Raw genomic sequence first — 18,839 nt, forward strand, 5'->3', positions numbered from 1 at the left:
TTTAATGCAAATAACATTGGTAGGAAAAGCATCTGCCAAACACATAAATGTCAGAAGAATGAGATCTGTTGTTGATTGCAATGACTGCAGCAGTATCTAAAATTTTATGAACTATGGCACATTTTAATTTAATCCAACTCTGTTTTGAATTGTTGTTGGACGCCATTAGATGTTTTTTATACCTAGATCAGCTTCATCAAGTTTTAAAAAGTATTTAGATGCCTAATTAAAAGGCATCTAAGGCCTCCAAATTTCAATTAGCATTGCATTGATTACCTTTAGGTAACAACTTTTTTTTTTTTTTTTTAAGAACATAGCCTCTTTCCCATTTTGTAGTGTAGAAAGGCTATAGAGAAGAGGTGAATTTAGCCATCCACTCTCAATTCCCCATTAAATTCACAGTAGCTATATTTAAACATCATCAATAAAAGAACAGGATTCTCTTCATTTATTAATTCATTAGTCTAGCAATTACAATATAGACATAATACCAGAGTATGAATGCTTTCTGGCAATTGTATTCAATAGGGAAAATGGGAAGGGCAAAGCTTTTTATATATTTAAAAGCAACATTTTTGGAGCTGAGGAACCGTCTCATATTATTTTCCTTTCAGTTCATTTGCTTTGAACAAAATTCTCACTGGTATCACTTGAACACTTGCTAAGAAAAAAAGTCAGCATCGTGAAACTGTTAAATAGAGAGTTCTCAAACCGGTTCCACGGAGGGCCTAGTGTATGCAGGTTTTTGGTCTTTCCCTTCAATTAGTGCCCAATTAAGACCTAGACTACCAGGTGAGGGGAGATCTTAACCAATTAGTGACCTACTCAATCAGTTTGGTTCAAGGTAAAAGAGAAAACCTGCATACACTAGGCCCTCCGTGGAACCGGTTTGAGACCACAATGCTTTTTTTTTAAAGTCTGCAAAATGTTTAAGAAAAATAGTTAACATATTCAATTAATTATCAGTATTTATTTTTACCAAATTATTAGAATATATAGAATGTTAAATAAAATATAGGTTCGATTTTGTAAGATAAGATTTAGTTAAATAAATCACCAGTGTACGTTGGAGCAATGTTATCAGTCAATGCAAGCAGTGTAGAGAATCCCCATTTATAAAACCAAAACTGCATTTGGATGAATTATTCATGTTCTGATGATTAATTGATAGGAATTTCTACAAACTCTGCTATGTAAGAGGAAAGTCTAGCAGATAAATTATTTAATGTGGTTTAAATGCATCTGGACACAATTGGGAAAGATGTTTTCTAGAAATGTGATGTCTCCATCCAGCATGTCACAGAACTGACTGTATGGATGAGATGTTACGTGTAACAAAGGACAATTTCAAAGAGTTAAATATGTTCTGTTCTGTAAAAGAAATATTCCTGAAATTGTATTTTTTTTAATACATTCTCAAACATCCGGATTAGCAAAAACAAATAAATGACAAAACATCAAATTTATATCACATTACTTTTATTAATGCTCTCAGTTACATCCTTAAACAGTATCAGCCAAAAAAAAAAAAACCACACACCACAAACCCAAACATAATTGGGCAGGAATAAGATGAAATGAGGACAAAAACAAACCGAAGAGGAAACCAAACGGAAGGGAAGAGACCAGAAGAAGAATTTAAAGCCAAGCACTCCAAATAAATATCTTATCATATTATACCATCAGTCTGCTACTCTTTCAGAAAGATTCTTCTTTAAATATATAGTTTTAAAAATTGAGCAGAGGGCATCATAGTAGCTGCAGTTTGTAGGCGAAGGAAAGCAGTGGCGATCGGGGTTGTGGGAAGGGAAAGGAAAGAAGGGGAGAGGACAGACTTTGTGCTTTTCTGTGCACACTCATTCAGAACTCATTTCGAGAGGGGGATGGGAGGGGGACGGGGGTGCCCGGCACATGCACACGGTTACAGTATTCAGGCAGCTGGAACAGAGCTGAGATGAAGGTCAGGAAGCCTCGATTTACAGCATTGGCTCCCGGCAAAGGACAATCTCCAGCTCTGTGCGGTAAAGCTTTCCCCCGTCTGACAGTGCCATGATGCTTTGCTTATAACCAGTCAGGCTCTTGGTGTCCACCTCCTGAGGTTAAACACAAGCACAGCACTGTAAGATTGCTTTTGTTATTTTGTCACCGTGAAGTGCTATACTATTTCTGAGCCTTCTTATCTCACCTTATGGTTCTTCTCGTAGAGGTCCTTCAGGAGAGCCTCCAGCTCCTGCTCGTCAATATAGCCATTTCCATCCTTGAAAGCAAGAAAACAACACCCATGAAATTCACAATTTACAAAACCTTTTGAATGTTCTTGTACTGATTTTTCTTTTCTAGACTTTAAAATTCCAGGAGACATAAAATAGCATTGAAATTGAACTGTAGCGACCGAATCACTGTGTGAGTGAGAACTTGAGAGTCGGATCAATCATTCAGACCAGTCGTGTGAAATAGATGAACTTATTCACTGAAAAGATCTTACTCATTCATTCATGAATCAAGCACTACTCTCATACACTTAGTGAATAAGGCTTAGATTTAGATCGAATGGCAGTGGAATACAGATGTATAGACCACTAATAATATTTTTTAAAGTGATTTTGTGTCCTTTTTGATGCTTGAAAGCTTCGGTCACCATTTATTGTTTTAGCATGGAAAAGAGCCAGCTTTAGTGTCCAATAGAAGAAAGTAATATGGATTTGGAGGGACATCAGGGTAAGTAAATGTTTTGGTGAAATAATCCAAGAGTCTGTTCATTTGAACAGAGCCATATTGGCTTAATGATGGCTTTTGAGTGACTTAATCCCTGTTAGAAATGCTATTTCTTCCAAACGCCTGTCTGTTTCAATTCTTATTTTATGACTGCAAGCCATAATAGTGCTTAGATGGCCTGGCATGTGATGTCTCGCTCTCAATATTTTTCATAACAGAAAGGCATTTTGACTGCGGGAAGGAGTCTAATTCTACATTAATTCTACACTTAAATGCTAACATTTGATACGCATTGTGTTCATGTGGATTACATTTCATGTATAACTGAAGGTTGGTCCTCATAGCAAGCCTGTGAGCGGGTGCTGTTGTCTAATGGTCTCTATTTGCTCAAAGATATTGATTACATAGAACAATGATGAGATAATCTTGCCTTCCTAAGGCATAAGTCTGGTCTGTGTAAGTTAACTGGAGAAAGACTAATGATGAACTTGTGGTAGCACAGCATTAAATAGCAATTTTCATCTTGCAGCAATTTTCATTGGGATTTCTGTAATTACTTGTGGTTGGCACTTAAACTGTTGTAAATGTGCTTCTGATTTTGCATTTTAAATCCCTTTCCAAATGATGATACCACCAAGCTGGAAGAAAAAAAAACAGGCGCAGGTGCTTCTGCTCATTTTCCTGCACAGGTGAATGGGGACACTGTTTTGCATTCAGAAGGCGCTCACAAAGGAGGGTGAGATCAGATTTCCAGCAACACTACAGCAGTGCACATAAATCTACACAATATCATATACATCACCTTATCATAGAATGTAAAGATGGCGTTGAACTGCTCAGCAGTCAGCTTGACGCCCTGTTCAGCAATAAAAACATTGTTCAGTAACTAAAAATATTACATTTCAAACTAAAACCAAGCTAAAAACTTCATGTATGAATGTGCTCTCACCTGAAACTTCAACAAGAAATTCTCCTGAACCGGCAGAAGCCTTGACATAAACAGGAAAATGATTATTGGGTTGATGTGTCTTACAATATGAATGTGATTTTCTTTTCTTTTTTCTCTCACCTCGCCATTTCAGACAGACCCAGTTTCCCATCGCCATTTAGATCGAACATCTTGAGCTAAAAAGGAGAGAATGGCGCAGTTTAAATGTTTACACAGTATCCTGGTTGCATAAACTTCTAATACTAGTCTTATAAGATAGTCGTCAAATTTTTCTCTTCAAGACAAACGTAACTAACTGCTAGTTGTTCGTACTTGTTCTTAAGACACAGTCTTAACATAATGATTATGTTTATGCAACTGGCCCCTGAACTTGCTTCAAATTTCTTTTGCTGCACAACATTTCTAAACTTATTTTATTTTTCAAAGTGGGTAGAGGACAACTTAGGCTCTCAATTATCCAGCTGGCATGCCTTGGATTAATTCAGGTTTGTGTCTCCGGGCTTAAGATGTGGGCATATGTTAGCACAGCTGGAGTGCAGACACAACCCGTGGGGTCAGTGCATGTACAAGTCACTCAAGCATGGTGGCAAATGGCTCCAGGGTTTAAAGGTAAAATAAAACTTTAAAGTTTTTTTGTCTAATGTTTGTTATGGGGTAACTAGGAGACACTAGAAGGATAAGATAATGACTAATGCACCACAAAGACAACAACTTACTATTGTTTGTGTGTATTCCTGCAATTTCTGGTCGTCATAGTGTCTGTTTGCCTTTTTAAGCAGGTCAGAGAGGAAGCCCTGTTGGAAAAAAGATTATGATGATTTTATATACATTTTGACGATTTCAATTTAAATAATTGTTTAAGAGTTTCAAACCCTGTTAAAAGAAAATGCTAGGATTTCAAAACCTCTTTTGTCAGCTGATTTACGAAATTATATTTTATACATGTGAGGTTCAATATAGACACCTTGTGTTCTTGACTCAATTATAAAGAACAATTTATGCCAAAAATTTTCTAAATAAGGAGAAATGTCTTAAATGATCGCAGTATACTTTAATGTTCAACGGGTTATTTGATTATTTTGCCTGCTGATAATCTATGTTTGCAAGCATAAAATTAATTAATTAATTAAAAGTGAATTAAAACTAAATCCATGACGTGATCCTATGATGGGAACCCCTAAAAGATTCTATATATGAAACAAATGACAGATCCCATATATATACTGTATACCTTTATATTCGGTTCTATATACAACCTTTTCTTCTAAGAGTTTATTATCTTACAAACCCCCTCCTGTTCTGGTTTGTGAACACCCTTAAGCATGACATCTGCTATACTTTTTTTTGAGGTCATCGTCTCCTCAGTGATCATTGCTTCATTTGCTTTGTTTACAAATGTAGTGATTTGTATACTCTCTTCGGATGCCAGCCACCAAATCCAATTTGCATAGTTTCCATCTGCCTCGTCACATTAGTGGCTGTGGAAACTCTTTTCAGGATTGTTGTGAAGGCCACAGCAGGGAAAGTAATAGAAATCTTACCTTAAGTTCATTAGCCTCAATGAAACCGCTGCGGTCTGTGTCATATTTCCGCCAGGCCTGTATACAGACAAACATACAAAAAAAGATACTGTAACTGTACCATCAGTACAGCTTATAATTATATGTGAAATATATCTTAGGTTTGACAAATCAGAGGGATAGGAGTGCATGTAAATGCGGAAGTGGTGAAATAATAGGCGAATTATTCTTACAGTACATTGATTCAAATAGTTTTTTCATTTCTATTCGAAGCAGCTGTGCATTGTTAGAGCAAGGAGCAAGAAATGCCATTTAATGAATTTTTTAATCTAGCAGCTGGCCTTGTTTCCATCACAGACTCTTATCAAAGATAGATGCCTCCCTCTACAGGTCTACGGAGAATTACAGCAGCACATCTATAATACATGCATCTGAAAATAGAAGTTTGTACTTACTCATTCTATCCCTTTAAAAGGCTTGCCTACCACACTGGATGATTAAAAAGCTTCCCTTTCTCCTTAGTTCATTCTCTCTTCAACTTGACATAATACATCATTGAGGCAGTCACTTTCTGATGATCAAACCATCCGAAATGTAGTATTTGGCAACGCATTGTAATGAATAAGTGTAGGGAAAATATTTGTATGGTTCCCAAGAGGAAATTTGTGTTTGTATATGTATATGTATATACTGTATGTATATATGTAAATGACCATGGATCTATAAAATGAAAAAGTAGCATCATCACTTACTGCCATGAATTCAGCGCTGGATCCCACAAACTGTCTAAAGCAGAGAAGGAAGTTCTCTTCTGTGGGCAAGATCTGAGCAAGCTGATGAAAAGTATAGATTGGATTAGACACCCGTACAGCAAGGGAGTGTAAATAAATGAAAACCTAAATTTTTTTCCTATTTGAGACCGGCTCTTTTTGGACAGCTCTATCAATAAGTTACAGGTTTGATTAAAGTCATGAGTGGCATTAGAGTTTCCTCTTCTCAGAAAGGATGATGGGATAATTGCGGTCTCTTAGGGTGCCGGATATTTACAAGCTTGTCAATGGCAAAGTCACAGTGATGTAAGTGATGTGTTCTTCTACCTCTGACATCTCAATTCTTCCGTCTTTGTTCTTGTCGAATTTCTGCATGAACTCTGTCATCTTCTCTTTAAAGGCTGCATTTGAGGGGTCCTGTATGAAGACAGCACAACAAGATGAATCTTCTTCTCATTCTTTGCTTATTGGAAAAGCTTTAATCAGTTTGTGCTTCTCAGGTTAGGACAAAGCTAGCACTTTAGAAATGGTGTACATTGTTCTCTGTCATCTTCCTTGCCACCTGTAAGGCAGATAATAGAATTACTAACTTTATGAGGCTCCCTCTGTTTTATTGTTGAACATACAGGGATAAAGATAAAATCTCCTGTCCTCTCTTTCCTGGATGCCATCTGCCTAGTCATCTGGGGTCTTTATATATTTGATTTGCACACAGTTCACACTAAGCAAAGTCTGTATAAATAGGGCCCTATGTACTCTGTTAATATGAAGGTTGATTTTTCTGTACAAACAGCATTGAAAGGTGTTTTCCCCATATTTTGAATTACGCATTGCATTGTGTTTTAGGGTTAAAGGAAATGGGTCTTAGTGTCTCATCTAGTGTCTTAGTGTTTCTAGTTTATCTCATCTAAAGAGATAGAATTGCAAAAATAATGAACAATATCTGTTAAAATGTTTTGAAGTTTCAAACCTGCCCAATCTTCGAAACAGTTAGCCCCGCCCTCTAATCATGCCATTGGTTGAGCCAGTGGAGGCGACGCTGACACACTGTAGCTTTGATATCTTAAAGTGATAGTTCACCCTGTTGTTCCAAACCTGTATGACTTAATTTCTTTTGTGGAACACATTTTGAAGAATGTTTTTCCACTGTTTTTGTCCATACAATGAAAGTCAATTAGGTCCAAAACAACATCGGACCCCATTTACTTTATTTTGTATGGGAAAACCAGCCCCCCCGAAAAACATGGAGACATTTTTCAGAATATATAAAAAAGTTTTTGAAGTGTCTGATAGTTCCTTATCTCAATCTTGCAATCACATCATTCTCTGTAGGGCACAGCTGATTGGTTCCTGCTGTATCAGTAGCCAATGAGCTCGCTGCTCAACCTTCACATACTTGGTCAGCATTTGCTGTAGCAGTCGCAGCACGCTTTCAGAAACCCTCTCATCTTCCTCAGCTCCACCTGTATAGATCTGCTACAGGTAGCTACACGTATGCTATATTATACAGCAGCAGCATGTCTTCCTTGCTCAAAGCAGCGTGTAGTGTATGATTTGGCAATAGCAAGTCCCATACTTGCTCTGCAGCAGCAGCAATAACAGCAGCAGATATTTTCCACCAAGACCAAACATATCAGTTAAGGGCTAGTTTGGGTTTTCCTAAGTTCCCTCATTACTTTGAGAATTCCGCAGTTTAGTTTGAAAGTCACAGTGCTTTATAATGAGATGTTAATGCTTCTTCACTTGTCCGTATACTTACCACACCAGCCCCTCTCCGTGCAATCTCCAGCTGACTAAAGAAGTTTTCAAGCTCCTTATCCTCAATGTAGCCATTTCCTGCAATATAAGGAAGTCTGGTTCAGTACTTACTGAGATGCCTTCATCTATAATGATGTTTGTCATTATATGACTAGATAACTATTGTCTCTCAGTGGAAATGCTAAGTAATGAGATTGCCTAGATGGCTGCTTTGAAGCTGGTTAACTCTAGATTGGTTTGTTGGCTGGCACCCAATCCAAGTAACACAGTTCTTAATTAAAAACTTCTGATGGCTAGTCTCCCAGTTAAAGCTTTGAAGGCTCTCTCTTTCCCATTTTTCCTCTAATTGGGGGCCTTACGGTATGAGCCTTTTAAAGCCATTTATTTGAAAAGACGATTCTTCTTGATGCTTCAGAGAATATGCTGAAATTTTAAATTACCCCCACAAATAAATGCAATATTACCATCTGGGGGTAATTTCCCATGCCAGGAAATTGGCCCTTCATGCAAAGGAAATATGCGCATGTGTACGCGTTTGAAATGGGATTTTGTGTCTATGGCCTAATACATCACCAAAGTGATTGTAACTTGTGTGAAGTGAGAACTGCAGTGGGTACATAAGTATTGTCCTATGTTTGAAATGTCTTAGTGTGAACTACTATTTTGATGAATTTGCCTGTGGATTATAGTGGCATTTCTAGACAGCTGGACACATGACTCATGGGAAATATCTCTTTCTGTTATTTATAATAAATGTGAAGAACCATCACTGCATGGCAGTGAAAATATTATGATCTGAAGACAGGCAATCTTACTAGTGTGTCAGCAATTGATCTGTCTATTGTGTTGAGAGAATGAACCCTGACTGAACACTACATACATTGATTGTAGACAAAGATCTATGCAGAATAATTAATCTACTAAATTGTTGGGTGCAATACATAATAATTAATAGTTTATACATGCATTAATCCTGCTGAGTATGTTGGAATTGACTGCTATGTTGCCATCTGGTGCTGATATGATTGCTCTGACATTTTCAGAGATATGACAACCATTCATTCTCTTTACAATGAATTGAATTTTTGTTTACACCTTGAACTAATGGTCTTTGAGAATGTCAATGTGTACAGATTGTTGATTCCATCATGCTTATATGCAATATGGCCCAAGCATACATATTGGCTATTCATTTCTACCATATTTGAATACCTATATATCTATACCTATTGGCTCTGCCTATGCTATTACCATAATTTTCCCGGCATGGCCAGCCATCTTGGATATAGAACTTATGTGTTGGAGTAGCCATTTTGGATTATGACATAACAAAACATGTCACGTGCTGAACCAGTTCAATTGTGTTGCAGCTATGAACTTTACTGATACTAAAATGGAAGGAATTTCCATCAAGCTAACTTGAATGAGTGGTAAAGCATCTTTAATGGAAAATAATTCCAGATGCTTCTCAATATCTTCTAGAAGTTATTCCATGATAATGTGAATGACTGAGTCTTCTTTAAAAACTCTTTTGTAGCAGTTACATTTATAATTGCTTACATTTTAAATAAACATATCATAAGCCATCCCTCATAAACTTTACAGATTGTGTACCTACCTTCTTTTTAATGGAATCATGCTAAGCACGAACACCAACTCTCTTGAAGCACTTAAACACTTGAAACGTTGTAATTGAAAACGTTGTTTTAACTTTATATGAGGAATCTTTCATTTAATGTTTCATATTATAAGAGATAAGTAGGTTCTTCACATAACAGGCTACTTTATTTACCCTATCTATTTTTTCTTTTCTTTTCTGTATTTCATTTAGGCTATACAAAACGAACAGGAAAGAAACACTAACCAAGTTGCCAATAACGATAACATCTGCTCCACGAATACGAGTATGATCCTAATACATAAATAATTAGTCAATGAGATATTTTCAGCTTTCGATATTGCAGGATGTAAGAAAACTCTCCCAGAATAATGCGGTTCCTGTAAGTGATCTTCACGAGATGTCCTTGATGAGGAGGACCTTGAACACACACGCCCATCATCCCAACAATGTGCAATGAGAGATGCCCAGGATGCGTTCAAATAAACTTGGGAATACACCGTGTTGGAGAAAGTGAACTTTCTCAAACCCAGTCAGCGCAGGCATGATGCACAAAAATGATGTCGAGGTGGGCAGATCACTACATTTTGAAATACAGCTCCGGTTTTCACTAATGGGACACAATACTATTTGGAGCCCCTTATAGCCTACTGGAAACGCGATAGGCTAGTAGCACTAATAAATTAATAATTTTTTTTTTTTTTTTTTTTAAGTTGTAGTAGGCCTATAGGTTTTCATTGATTTTGTCCACGGCTTATTAGATCATAGCAGTGGTAGAAGTCTACTCTCGATTTGTACCAAGAAGAGTCAGTGCACTAAAAATGTTTTATGATTATCAAGCAACATCAACAAAAATGACGTAGCCTATCTGTGACAGTTTCATAAAATAGGCTAATATGATGGATTGTGTGCGTGTGTGTATATATATATAATATATCGTGTATAGAAACAATATCGTGTTTCTATACAATTTCGGAAATTACTTTTTTGGGCATTTTATTATTTTCTAAGTTTGTTTCACGTCATAGTCTACAATCTATGCATTAGCCAACTGATTACAATGACATTGGGTCATAAATGTTCGAATGTTGTTAATTAAGTTTCTTTCTCTGATCAATTGTTTTTCGCACGTAAAAACTGCCAAATTCTTTAATATTCACACAGAGATATTAAACCCTATAAAGTGTTTACAAGTATTTATTGTTAGCGTCAAACTTCATTTCTGCTTTTTTAATGCTAAAATTTCACTTATGACATAATTAGTTCTTTTTTTAGAATCATAATCCGTGGAATAAACGGCGCATCTGTACTCACCGTCTGCATCAAAATGTTTCCAGATATCCAGGAACTGTGATGCGGTCAGCTCTGCCAAGTGAAGGTAGGGAGGCTGCTGTCCTTTGTTTGCCATGTTTTCGTATATCTGTCCTACTGTCCGCAAGAATATCCCGGGCGAACTTTTACTCACTCAGAGTCCAATTCGCACTGTAACTCCCCCAGTGCTTTGCAGGGGGTTTTAAATGCGCTGAGTGCTTGCAGTTCTTTGGCGCTCATGCGGGTGGCGCAGTAGATCCAGCATCACTGTTCCATGGCTCAGCACTCACGCACGTGCTGGAGATGCTCATTGCTCAGCTCTACAGATGCGTTCACAGAGACATGTAGATGGACCAGAATCACTGAATGTAGGCTATTAAACGTTCTGCTCCGCTTACGTAATGTATATATGCCTGATAGGCTATTTATGTAAACTTCCCCAGCTGATTTTTTTTTTAAATCTTTTTTTATTGATTATATAGGCTATGTGGCTGATATTTCTATTAATTAGGGAATGACTCATTAAGCCTGACTTTATATATATATATATATATATATATATATATATATATATATATATATATTTTTTTTTTTTTTTTTTTTTTTTAATAATTTTTTTCATGTGTGTAATGGGATGTGTGTGTGTGTTTAGTTTGTATAGTTAATCATATATTTATGTCAATTACTGTTTTTTTGTTTTGTTAATATTCTTGGCCTGATACTAGGATAGGCTCCAGCCCTATGATCCTTCAGAGGTTGTATAAGGAAGTAAGAGAGAGTGAGTTAACATTCATTGAGTTTTGTTGGAGCTTCAATATAGTTTCCCATTTTGTTCTATACTAATGCAGGCTAAATTGTGACCATGTCTGTAGTGTCTCCTCCCCTTATCTCTCTTAGCATAAATAATTACATTTTGAGTCATTTATTTTTCCACACAGTTATCCTCCACTAGCAGAAATCAAGTTTTGTGTGTCATAAAAGCAACGCACACATTGAAAGCCGTTTGCAGCTGCGTATAGGAGGGGAGCAGAATGAGAGAGACTTCCCCATCCCCTCTCAAACATTCTGTAATCCTCCAGCTGCCTGCTCACTTATGAGAGAAACCCCTCAACAAGCAAACCTGAAGTCAGAGAAAACACCAACTCCCACACTCTAGTCAGTGGAGTGAAAAACATTCCAATGCTGTTTTACTAAATTATTCTACGTATATGCTTCTTTACAGTATAATTTGATACTGTATGGAGCGTGTACAGCAGGCTATATATTCATTAAAATGCACACTAAACACATAGGCCCGGTTTCACAGACAGGGTTTAAAATAAACCAGGATTAGTTAAATTAATTAGGACATTTCAGTAGCTTTTATAACCGTGCCTTAGAAAAAAAAAAAACATTACTGGTGATGTGCATCTTGAGACAAAACAATGGCACTGACATATTTTAAGATTTTAATTTGCTTTCAGTTAAAATAGGTCAAACATGTATTTTAGTCTGGGTCTGTGAAACCGGGGGTAAGTCAGAAGTGTTTATGAAAGTGTGTCCTCTTAGAGGTGCTTACAATCACATAGAGTGATAAAAGACATACGTCCCTGCGGAGCACGCAGCATCAAAGGCTAATTATCCCACCGCAGTCATGCATGCATACTGCTGCCTGCACCATAGGAACACGGATCGGAGCATTGGGAAAAGTAATGCTCACATACCACATGGGATCCCGGGAACTCAGCAGTAATTACTGCACCCCTCACTGCCAAATATGTGTAAGCAGCCAGCCCATGCGACACTCCAGAATCTTTAATGCCAGTTACAATCGTTTGATAGAAATGGTTCCATTGGGCCAGATTAATTAAATCCACACACTTAATTACATTTTGCACATCCCATAGAGAGCCAATGGCTTATAAGGACCCTCTCCGCGGTCAGAGCGTCTGAACACTAATCTTGGTTATTTGCATAAACAGAAGCTCAGGTTAATTCAGGGAAAAAACAGGTTTCGACAGCATAGAACTGATTGGAGAATGTATTTTAAATTCCATTTGAATTCATGGATTTTAATTTAATTTGAATTGCAATAGCAAACAGAATACAGAATTGTAATTCAAATTTTAATGCAAGTTGAATTCAAATTAAAATGACTAGAAAAGCTAAATTTGTTAGGACAAACTTTAAATGTTGGCTTATCAAAGCCTTGTTTAAAAGGTTTGGAAAACAAATAAAAAGCTTTAGTTTTAAAGTGGATGAATGAATGAATGAATGAATGAATGAATGAATGAATGAATGAATGAATGGATGGATGGATGGATGGATGGATGGATGGATGGATGGATGGATGGATGGATGGATGGATGGATGGAGGGTTCACCCAAAAATTTTGTCATGCTGGTAACCACCAGACAGTTTACAGCACCCATTGACTTATCATGGAAGTCAATGGGTGCCAACAAATTTCTGGTTACCAACATTCTTTAAAATATCTTCTTTTGTGTTCAACAGATGAAAGAAACTCATACAGGTTTGGAACAACTTGAGAATAAGTAATGACAAAAATGTCATTTTATGGTGAACTACCCCATTAATGTTAGATTTCCAGAGTAAGTCATTACTTTTTTAAAGCATTTTAAAAAAAAAACATGGCTTAAGATATAAAGATAAATGAATTAAAATCCATTATACTGTACCAAAATGATCAAAACTGCATGCTTTTGATCTTATAAATTATTGCATGACATATGGACAAATTGCCAAAATATAACTCTTCGCAGAGTTTCATACAGTATTTTGTACTGGCCTTATCAAGAGCAGAAGAGCTTTCACTCACTTTCAAGGTTGCCGTGCTTCGTTTCTCCCCTGTGAATGCTTAGCTGTTGATGTGATGTGAAATATGAGACTCTACCTCCAGTAAGGGCAGTGTCTCAAACTGGATTGGCATTCATCTTCATTTGAGGAGAGACAAATGTGACTTGTTGTGTACTGACTTTATGTCTTAAGCTATAGGTGGAGGGGAGATTCATTTTAACTGTAGTTCACTGAATGTGCAAATGTTTTAGAAACAAGAAAGAAAACTGTATTAGACAAACATGTATAGAACAAAAAAAAGAAGACCCATTTTATTACTGCTTGCAAACTTGTTTACATCTTGGGGTTTGTGGGGTTTGCAGTGATTGAAGATGCTATCAATCTATACCTTTGCTCCGTCTAGACGGTCCTGCCATGAGGCAGAGTGTTTTGGTCTGATCCTGAGGAATAAACAGTTTCCATTTGTCATTGACAAGAGGAAGCACGTAAATCGCAAGCTTCTTTTAAAGAAGCCTGATCGTGCAACATTAACATTCCTGCTGAATGTTTGTAACAGAGCTTTTTGTAAAGGCTGTCTTTACTACGAGTAGCATGCAGACATTTCAAATGTATATGCATCTGAAACTCATAATAAATATCTGTATGTATATACACTCACCTAAAGGATTATTAGGAACACCTGTTCAATTTCTCATTAATGCAATTATCTAATCAACCAATCACATGGCAGTTGGTTCAATGCATTTAGGGGTGTGGTCCTGGTCAAGACAATATCCTGAACTCCAAACTGAATGTTAGAATGGGAAAGAAAGGTGATTTAAGCCATTTTGAGCGTGGCGTGGTTGTTGGTGCCAGACGGGCCGGTCTGAGTATTTCACAATCTGCTCAGTTACTGGGATTTTCACGCACAACCATTTCTAGGGTTTACAAAGAATGGTGTGAAAAGGGAAAAACATCCAGTATGCGGCAGTCCTGTGGGCGAAAATGCCTTGTTGATGCTAGAAGTCAGAGGAGAATGGGCCGACTGATTCAAGCTGATAGAAGAGCAACTTTGACTGAAATAACCACTCGTTACAACCGAGGTATGCAGCAAAGCATTTGTGAAGCCACAACACGCACAACCTTGAGGCGGATGGGCTACAACAGCAGAAGACCCCACCGGGTACCACTCATCTCCACTACAAATAGGAAAAAGAGGCTACAATTTGCACAAGCTCACCAAAATTGGACAGCTGAAGACTGGAAAAATGTTGCCTGGTCTGATGAGTCTCGATTTCTGTTGAGACATTCAGATGGTAGAGTCAGAATTTGGCGTAAACAGAATGAGAACATGGATCCATCATGCCTTGTTACCACTGTGCAGGCTGGTGGTGGTGGTGTAATGGTGTGGGGGATGTTTTCTTGGCACACTTTAGGCCCCTTAGTGCCAATTGGGCATCGTTTAAATGCCACGGCCTACCTGAGCATTGTTTCTGACCATGTCCATCCCTTTATGACCACCATGTACCCATCCTCTGATGGCTACTTCCAGCAGGATAATGCACCATGTCACAAAGCTCGAATCATTTCAAATTGGTTTCTTGAACATGACAATGAGTTCACTGTACTAAAATGGCCCCCACAGTCACCAGATCTCAACCCAATAGAGCATCTTTGGGATGTGGTGGAACGGGAGCTTCGTGCCCTGGATGTGCATCCCACAAATCTCCATCAACTGCAAGATCCTATCAATATGGGCCAACATTTCTAAAGAATGCTTTCAGCACCTTGTTGAATCAATGCCACGTAGAATTAAGGCAGTTCTGAAGGCGAAAGGGGGTCAAACACAGTATTAGTATGGTGTTCCTAATAATCCTTTAGGTGAGTGTATATAACGCATATAACTGAATGAATAGGCATAATATAAGTAATATGCATCTTTATCAATATACTTCAATATACTTCAATTTATGCAGCATAAGAGATTCTTTTTTTTTTTTTTTTTTTTTTACATGAAAAATCTTACTGACCCCAAACTTTTGAATGGTTTAGTATATTTAAAAAATATCTGAAAATATATTGTTTGCTGTATGGGTTTTATATGGGGGCTTCAAGCTTAAGGGTCTAACAACTGCATTAAAAAAGGGGTGAATTTAATATTTTTTTAGATTAAAATACTTTGTTCTTTTACTACTGAGAAATTAAACTGAAATTTGAATGCATATTTGAATACGTTGGTTAGTATGACAGCAACAATAACAAATTCATTGTAACACAATTTGAGTACACAATATTTTTTGATGTAATCCTTCATAGTCAGAGGCTTTTGTCCTCTTATGAGACAACCTTTCATAGAGGTTATGGAAGGGCTAGGGATCTAATATGATCTACAAGGCAGAAATGTCAATCAATATTCTCTGAAAGTGACAGTGAATTAATATGATCATTGAGGAATAGTCAGTCAATACCATCTGCTTGCCTTGTCACACAGTTCTTGGCTGTTCTCCAGTGATCTGGCTGCTGACGGCTGAGTTTAGGAGTGTGGAAAGTCTTTATTCAGCAGAGATGTCTAAGTCTATTTCCCCTGTATATCTCCAGATGCACCTTTAGAGTGTGATTGATCAACTTCCTTCGTATACAGTAAGGTTCAAAAGTCTGAGACCACTAGGGAAATGGCTTCTATTTTGCATTTTTAATAAATTAAATTTTAATTTAATACATTAAAGTTGGCATGAAATGGCAGTATTTTCTTCCCTCTGACATATATATGGCTTTTCAAACAAGAAAAAATTTAGGGCTGAACTTGATTTTGTTTATCAGGAATTGATTGGATGGTTGTGGTTTGCTGTTGCAGTGATGTCATGTGAGTGACAGGTTGTCCCGCCCTCACACCAGTAAATATGAGAAGAGAAGAGATGTTGCTTCAAGAGGGAGGGGAAGTCATTTTGATTGAAGATTATGAGGGCTCATGAATCTAAAAACAAATGATGTGCACGGATAAATCATTTATAATAAGTACTGCAATATTCCATAAAAATAAGAATTGTCCATTTTGATTTCATGCTGACTTTATTGCCTTGCATTACATTTAAATACAAACATACTTCCATTATAAATGATATTCTCAGCACAAAAAAATTAAATGAAAATTTAAATAGAAAAGTAAAATGAATGCCACTAGTATGTGTGTAAAAGTTGATAATCAACTTCCATCACATGATCAATTTTGTCTTTTCTTTCTTTTTACTTTTTCGATTTCTATTTATTTTCAGATTTAAAGTCCAACTGGAATCAAAATTGACCCTATTACTTTGTTAGCGCATATTACTAGTCTTGTGGTGAAAAATTAATCCGTGCAAGTTAATACACAGTAAAAAATTGTTTGGCATGGTAATCTTTAATCAAAGTCTGAAAAGTTACTTCCGGTCTGGAATGGCGTTCCTTCTCTGATGATGTAGGTTTGACGGCTTGGGTTGGGAAACGCTTAACCACTCCCCTCAAACCATTAGTCTGCTATGAGCAGAGATGGAGAGGAGGAGCGCTAAGTAAAACCCTGCCCTCTGTTCAATATTCCTTTTCACTGGGAAATACGTCACAACACTGGAGAAAAGTCATTTGCAACTTCCGGTTCACGCGGACTTTAATTGTGACCTTAAATCCCAGACACTGAATGTGCTATTACAATTTTGAACCCCGCTGTATATTAATGAGACAGGGGATTATCATTTTACCAAGAGAGATGTCATGAATGTGGATGTGAGAAAGGCACTGACCTTTGAACAGTGTTCAGAATGACTTCCCCGCTGTGTCTCTCGCTGAACTGAAGCCTGTTTAAGGATAAATGAGGTCTCTCTTTCCAATATGGTCCCTCTTCCTCAGTGAATTTCACTGTTCCAAGGATGTGTATAGATGGTTAATGGCGACGTGTCCCCTGAGTGTTCTCTCACTCTTCCTGTGTCCCCTGCTGCAAACATGATTTGAGAGAGATGGCGAGATATACTGTAAAGTGTAGCTCTCCATCAAGCACAGGACAAGCACAGGCTGATTAAAGTGAAATGAAAAAGAAAAATCTTGGGAGCGAATGTAGCGTTGGAGGGATGCGTTTGGATGGCAGAGAGTAAAATATCAGGCTTTTGGTTTAAAGGTTTGTTATGTCCAAGATATAAGAGATTTGTTTGTAAGGATCATTGTCTCCCCATGAAATTTTCCCTATTCTGTGTCCGGTATCGTCTTAGTTAAACGCTGTTGTGTTCATTATTCTCCTGCGACCGCCTTAGTTTTAGTTTGGGTTAAATAAAGACTGTTTTTGTTTTTTACTCCATCGTGTGCATCATTATAGCCACAACGTGACACATTGGCAGTCCAAGCAACTACCACTATTGATCAACTGAATGTGTCCTTCTTAAAGAGGAACTATGCAGTTTTTTTTAGCTTAATTTACCGTAACTGAACAGCTTTGTAGTCATTGGAATGGTTATATGACTTTTTTTGGGTTGAATGGTGACCGTCTCGCTTCCCCCTAGCGCTTGTGAGCGGAAAAACCACCCTTGCAACTTTAGGCTGTCGGGCGTCAGGAAGTATCGCGTGATATCAGGTCTCGCGATGTAACGAATTGCTTTACGGCACTGCACACATACATTTATATGCTAGCCTTCTGTGTATCATACACACCTCAGTGGACATGGCTCCGTGCGTTCGCCGGCTTCATTGAAAACACATGCACATGACCAGAGGGAGAAGAAGGGAGGTGGGAGAGTCGCCAACGAGTTTTTACGACAGTGTTGTCAAATATCTATTCCGAAGCTGTAGGGGGAGCTCTATAGTGAAACCCGTGAGCAAAAACAGCGAAGAAATTGCCAAAACTGCATAGTGCCGCTTTTAATAAAAGTATTACGTTAGTACTACAGTATTCAATGCGGTGTGGACAATATGAAAAGTAAACAAAATGAACATAGCCTAAATTTTGACTCAGAGGGCCCTATTTTAACAATCTGAAACGCAAGTATCAAGCGCAAAACGCAAGTAACTTTGTGGGCGGGTCTTGGGCGCTGTTGCTATTATACCGGCGGGATAAATGACTCTTGCGCCCGTCGCAAATCTAAAATGGGTTGGTCTGAAGTAGCTTCATTATTCATAGGTGTGGTTTGGGCGTAACGTGAAATAAACCAATCAGAGCGTCATCTCACATTCCCTTTAAGAGCAGGCGCGCTTGTTCTATGGCGGGTTCCTATTATAACGGCGGATTTGCCAGACGCGCGCCAGGAGCGGTTCACAGCCGAGGAGACCGACGTTCTCGTGAGGGACGTTGGGGATGGAGAAACACACCCAAATTAACTTCGGTTAAACAGGCGTATGATAATTTGGGTAAATGTGTAAGCTAGATGTATGCTTGTCTCTATCTATCTATCTATCTATCTATCTAT

At 37.7% G+C, this 18,839-nt stretch overlaps 1 protein-coding gene across 1 annotated transcript; it reads right to left on the bottom strand.

The window, feature by feature from the left end:
• Window positions 1-1,459: 1,459 nt before the first annotated feature.
• On the bottom strand, window positions 1,460-10,991 carry calb2a (calbindin 2a). The gene is made up of 11 exons (XM_079874983.1): window positions 10,645-10,991; window positions 7,714-7,790; window positions 6,282-6,371; window positions 5,937-6,017; window positions 5,206-5,262; window positions 4,381-4,458; window positions 3,785-3,840; window positions 3,665-3,704; window positions 3,518-3,571; window positions 2,186-2,257; window positions 1,460-2,093 (listed from the first exon to the last, which is right to left on the bottom strand). The coding sequence occupies exons 1-11, from the start codon at window positions 10,736-10,738 to the stop codon at window positions 1,977-1,979; spliced, it is 816 nt and encodes a 271-aa protein (XP_079731109.1). The 5' UTR covers window positions 10,739-10,991; the 3' UTR covers window positions 1,460-1,976.
• Between the last annotated feature and the right edge of the window lie 7,848 nt (window positions 10,992-18,839).

This window comes from Squalius cephalus (genome assembly GCF_949319135.1).
Source record: "Squalius cephalus genome assembly, chromosome: 6".
NCBI lineage: Eukaryota > Metazoa > Chordata > Actinopteri > Cypriniformes > Leuciscidae > Squalius > Squalius cephalus.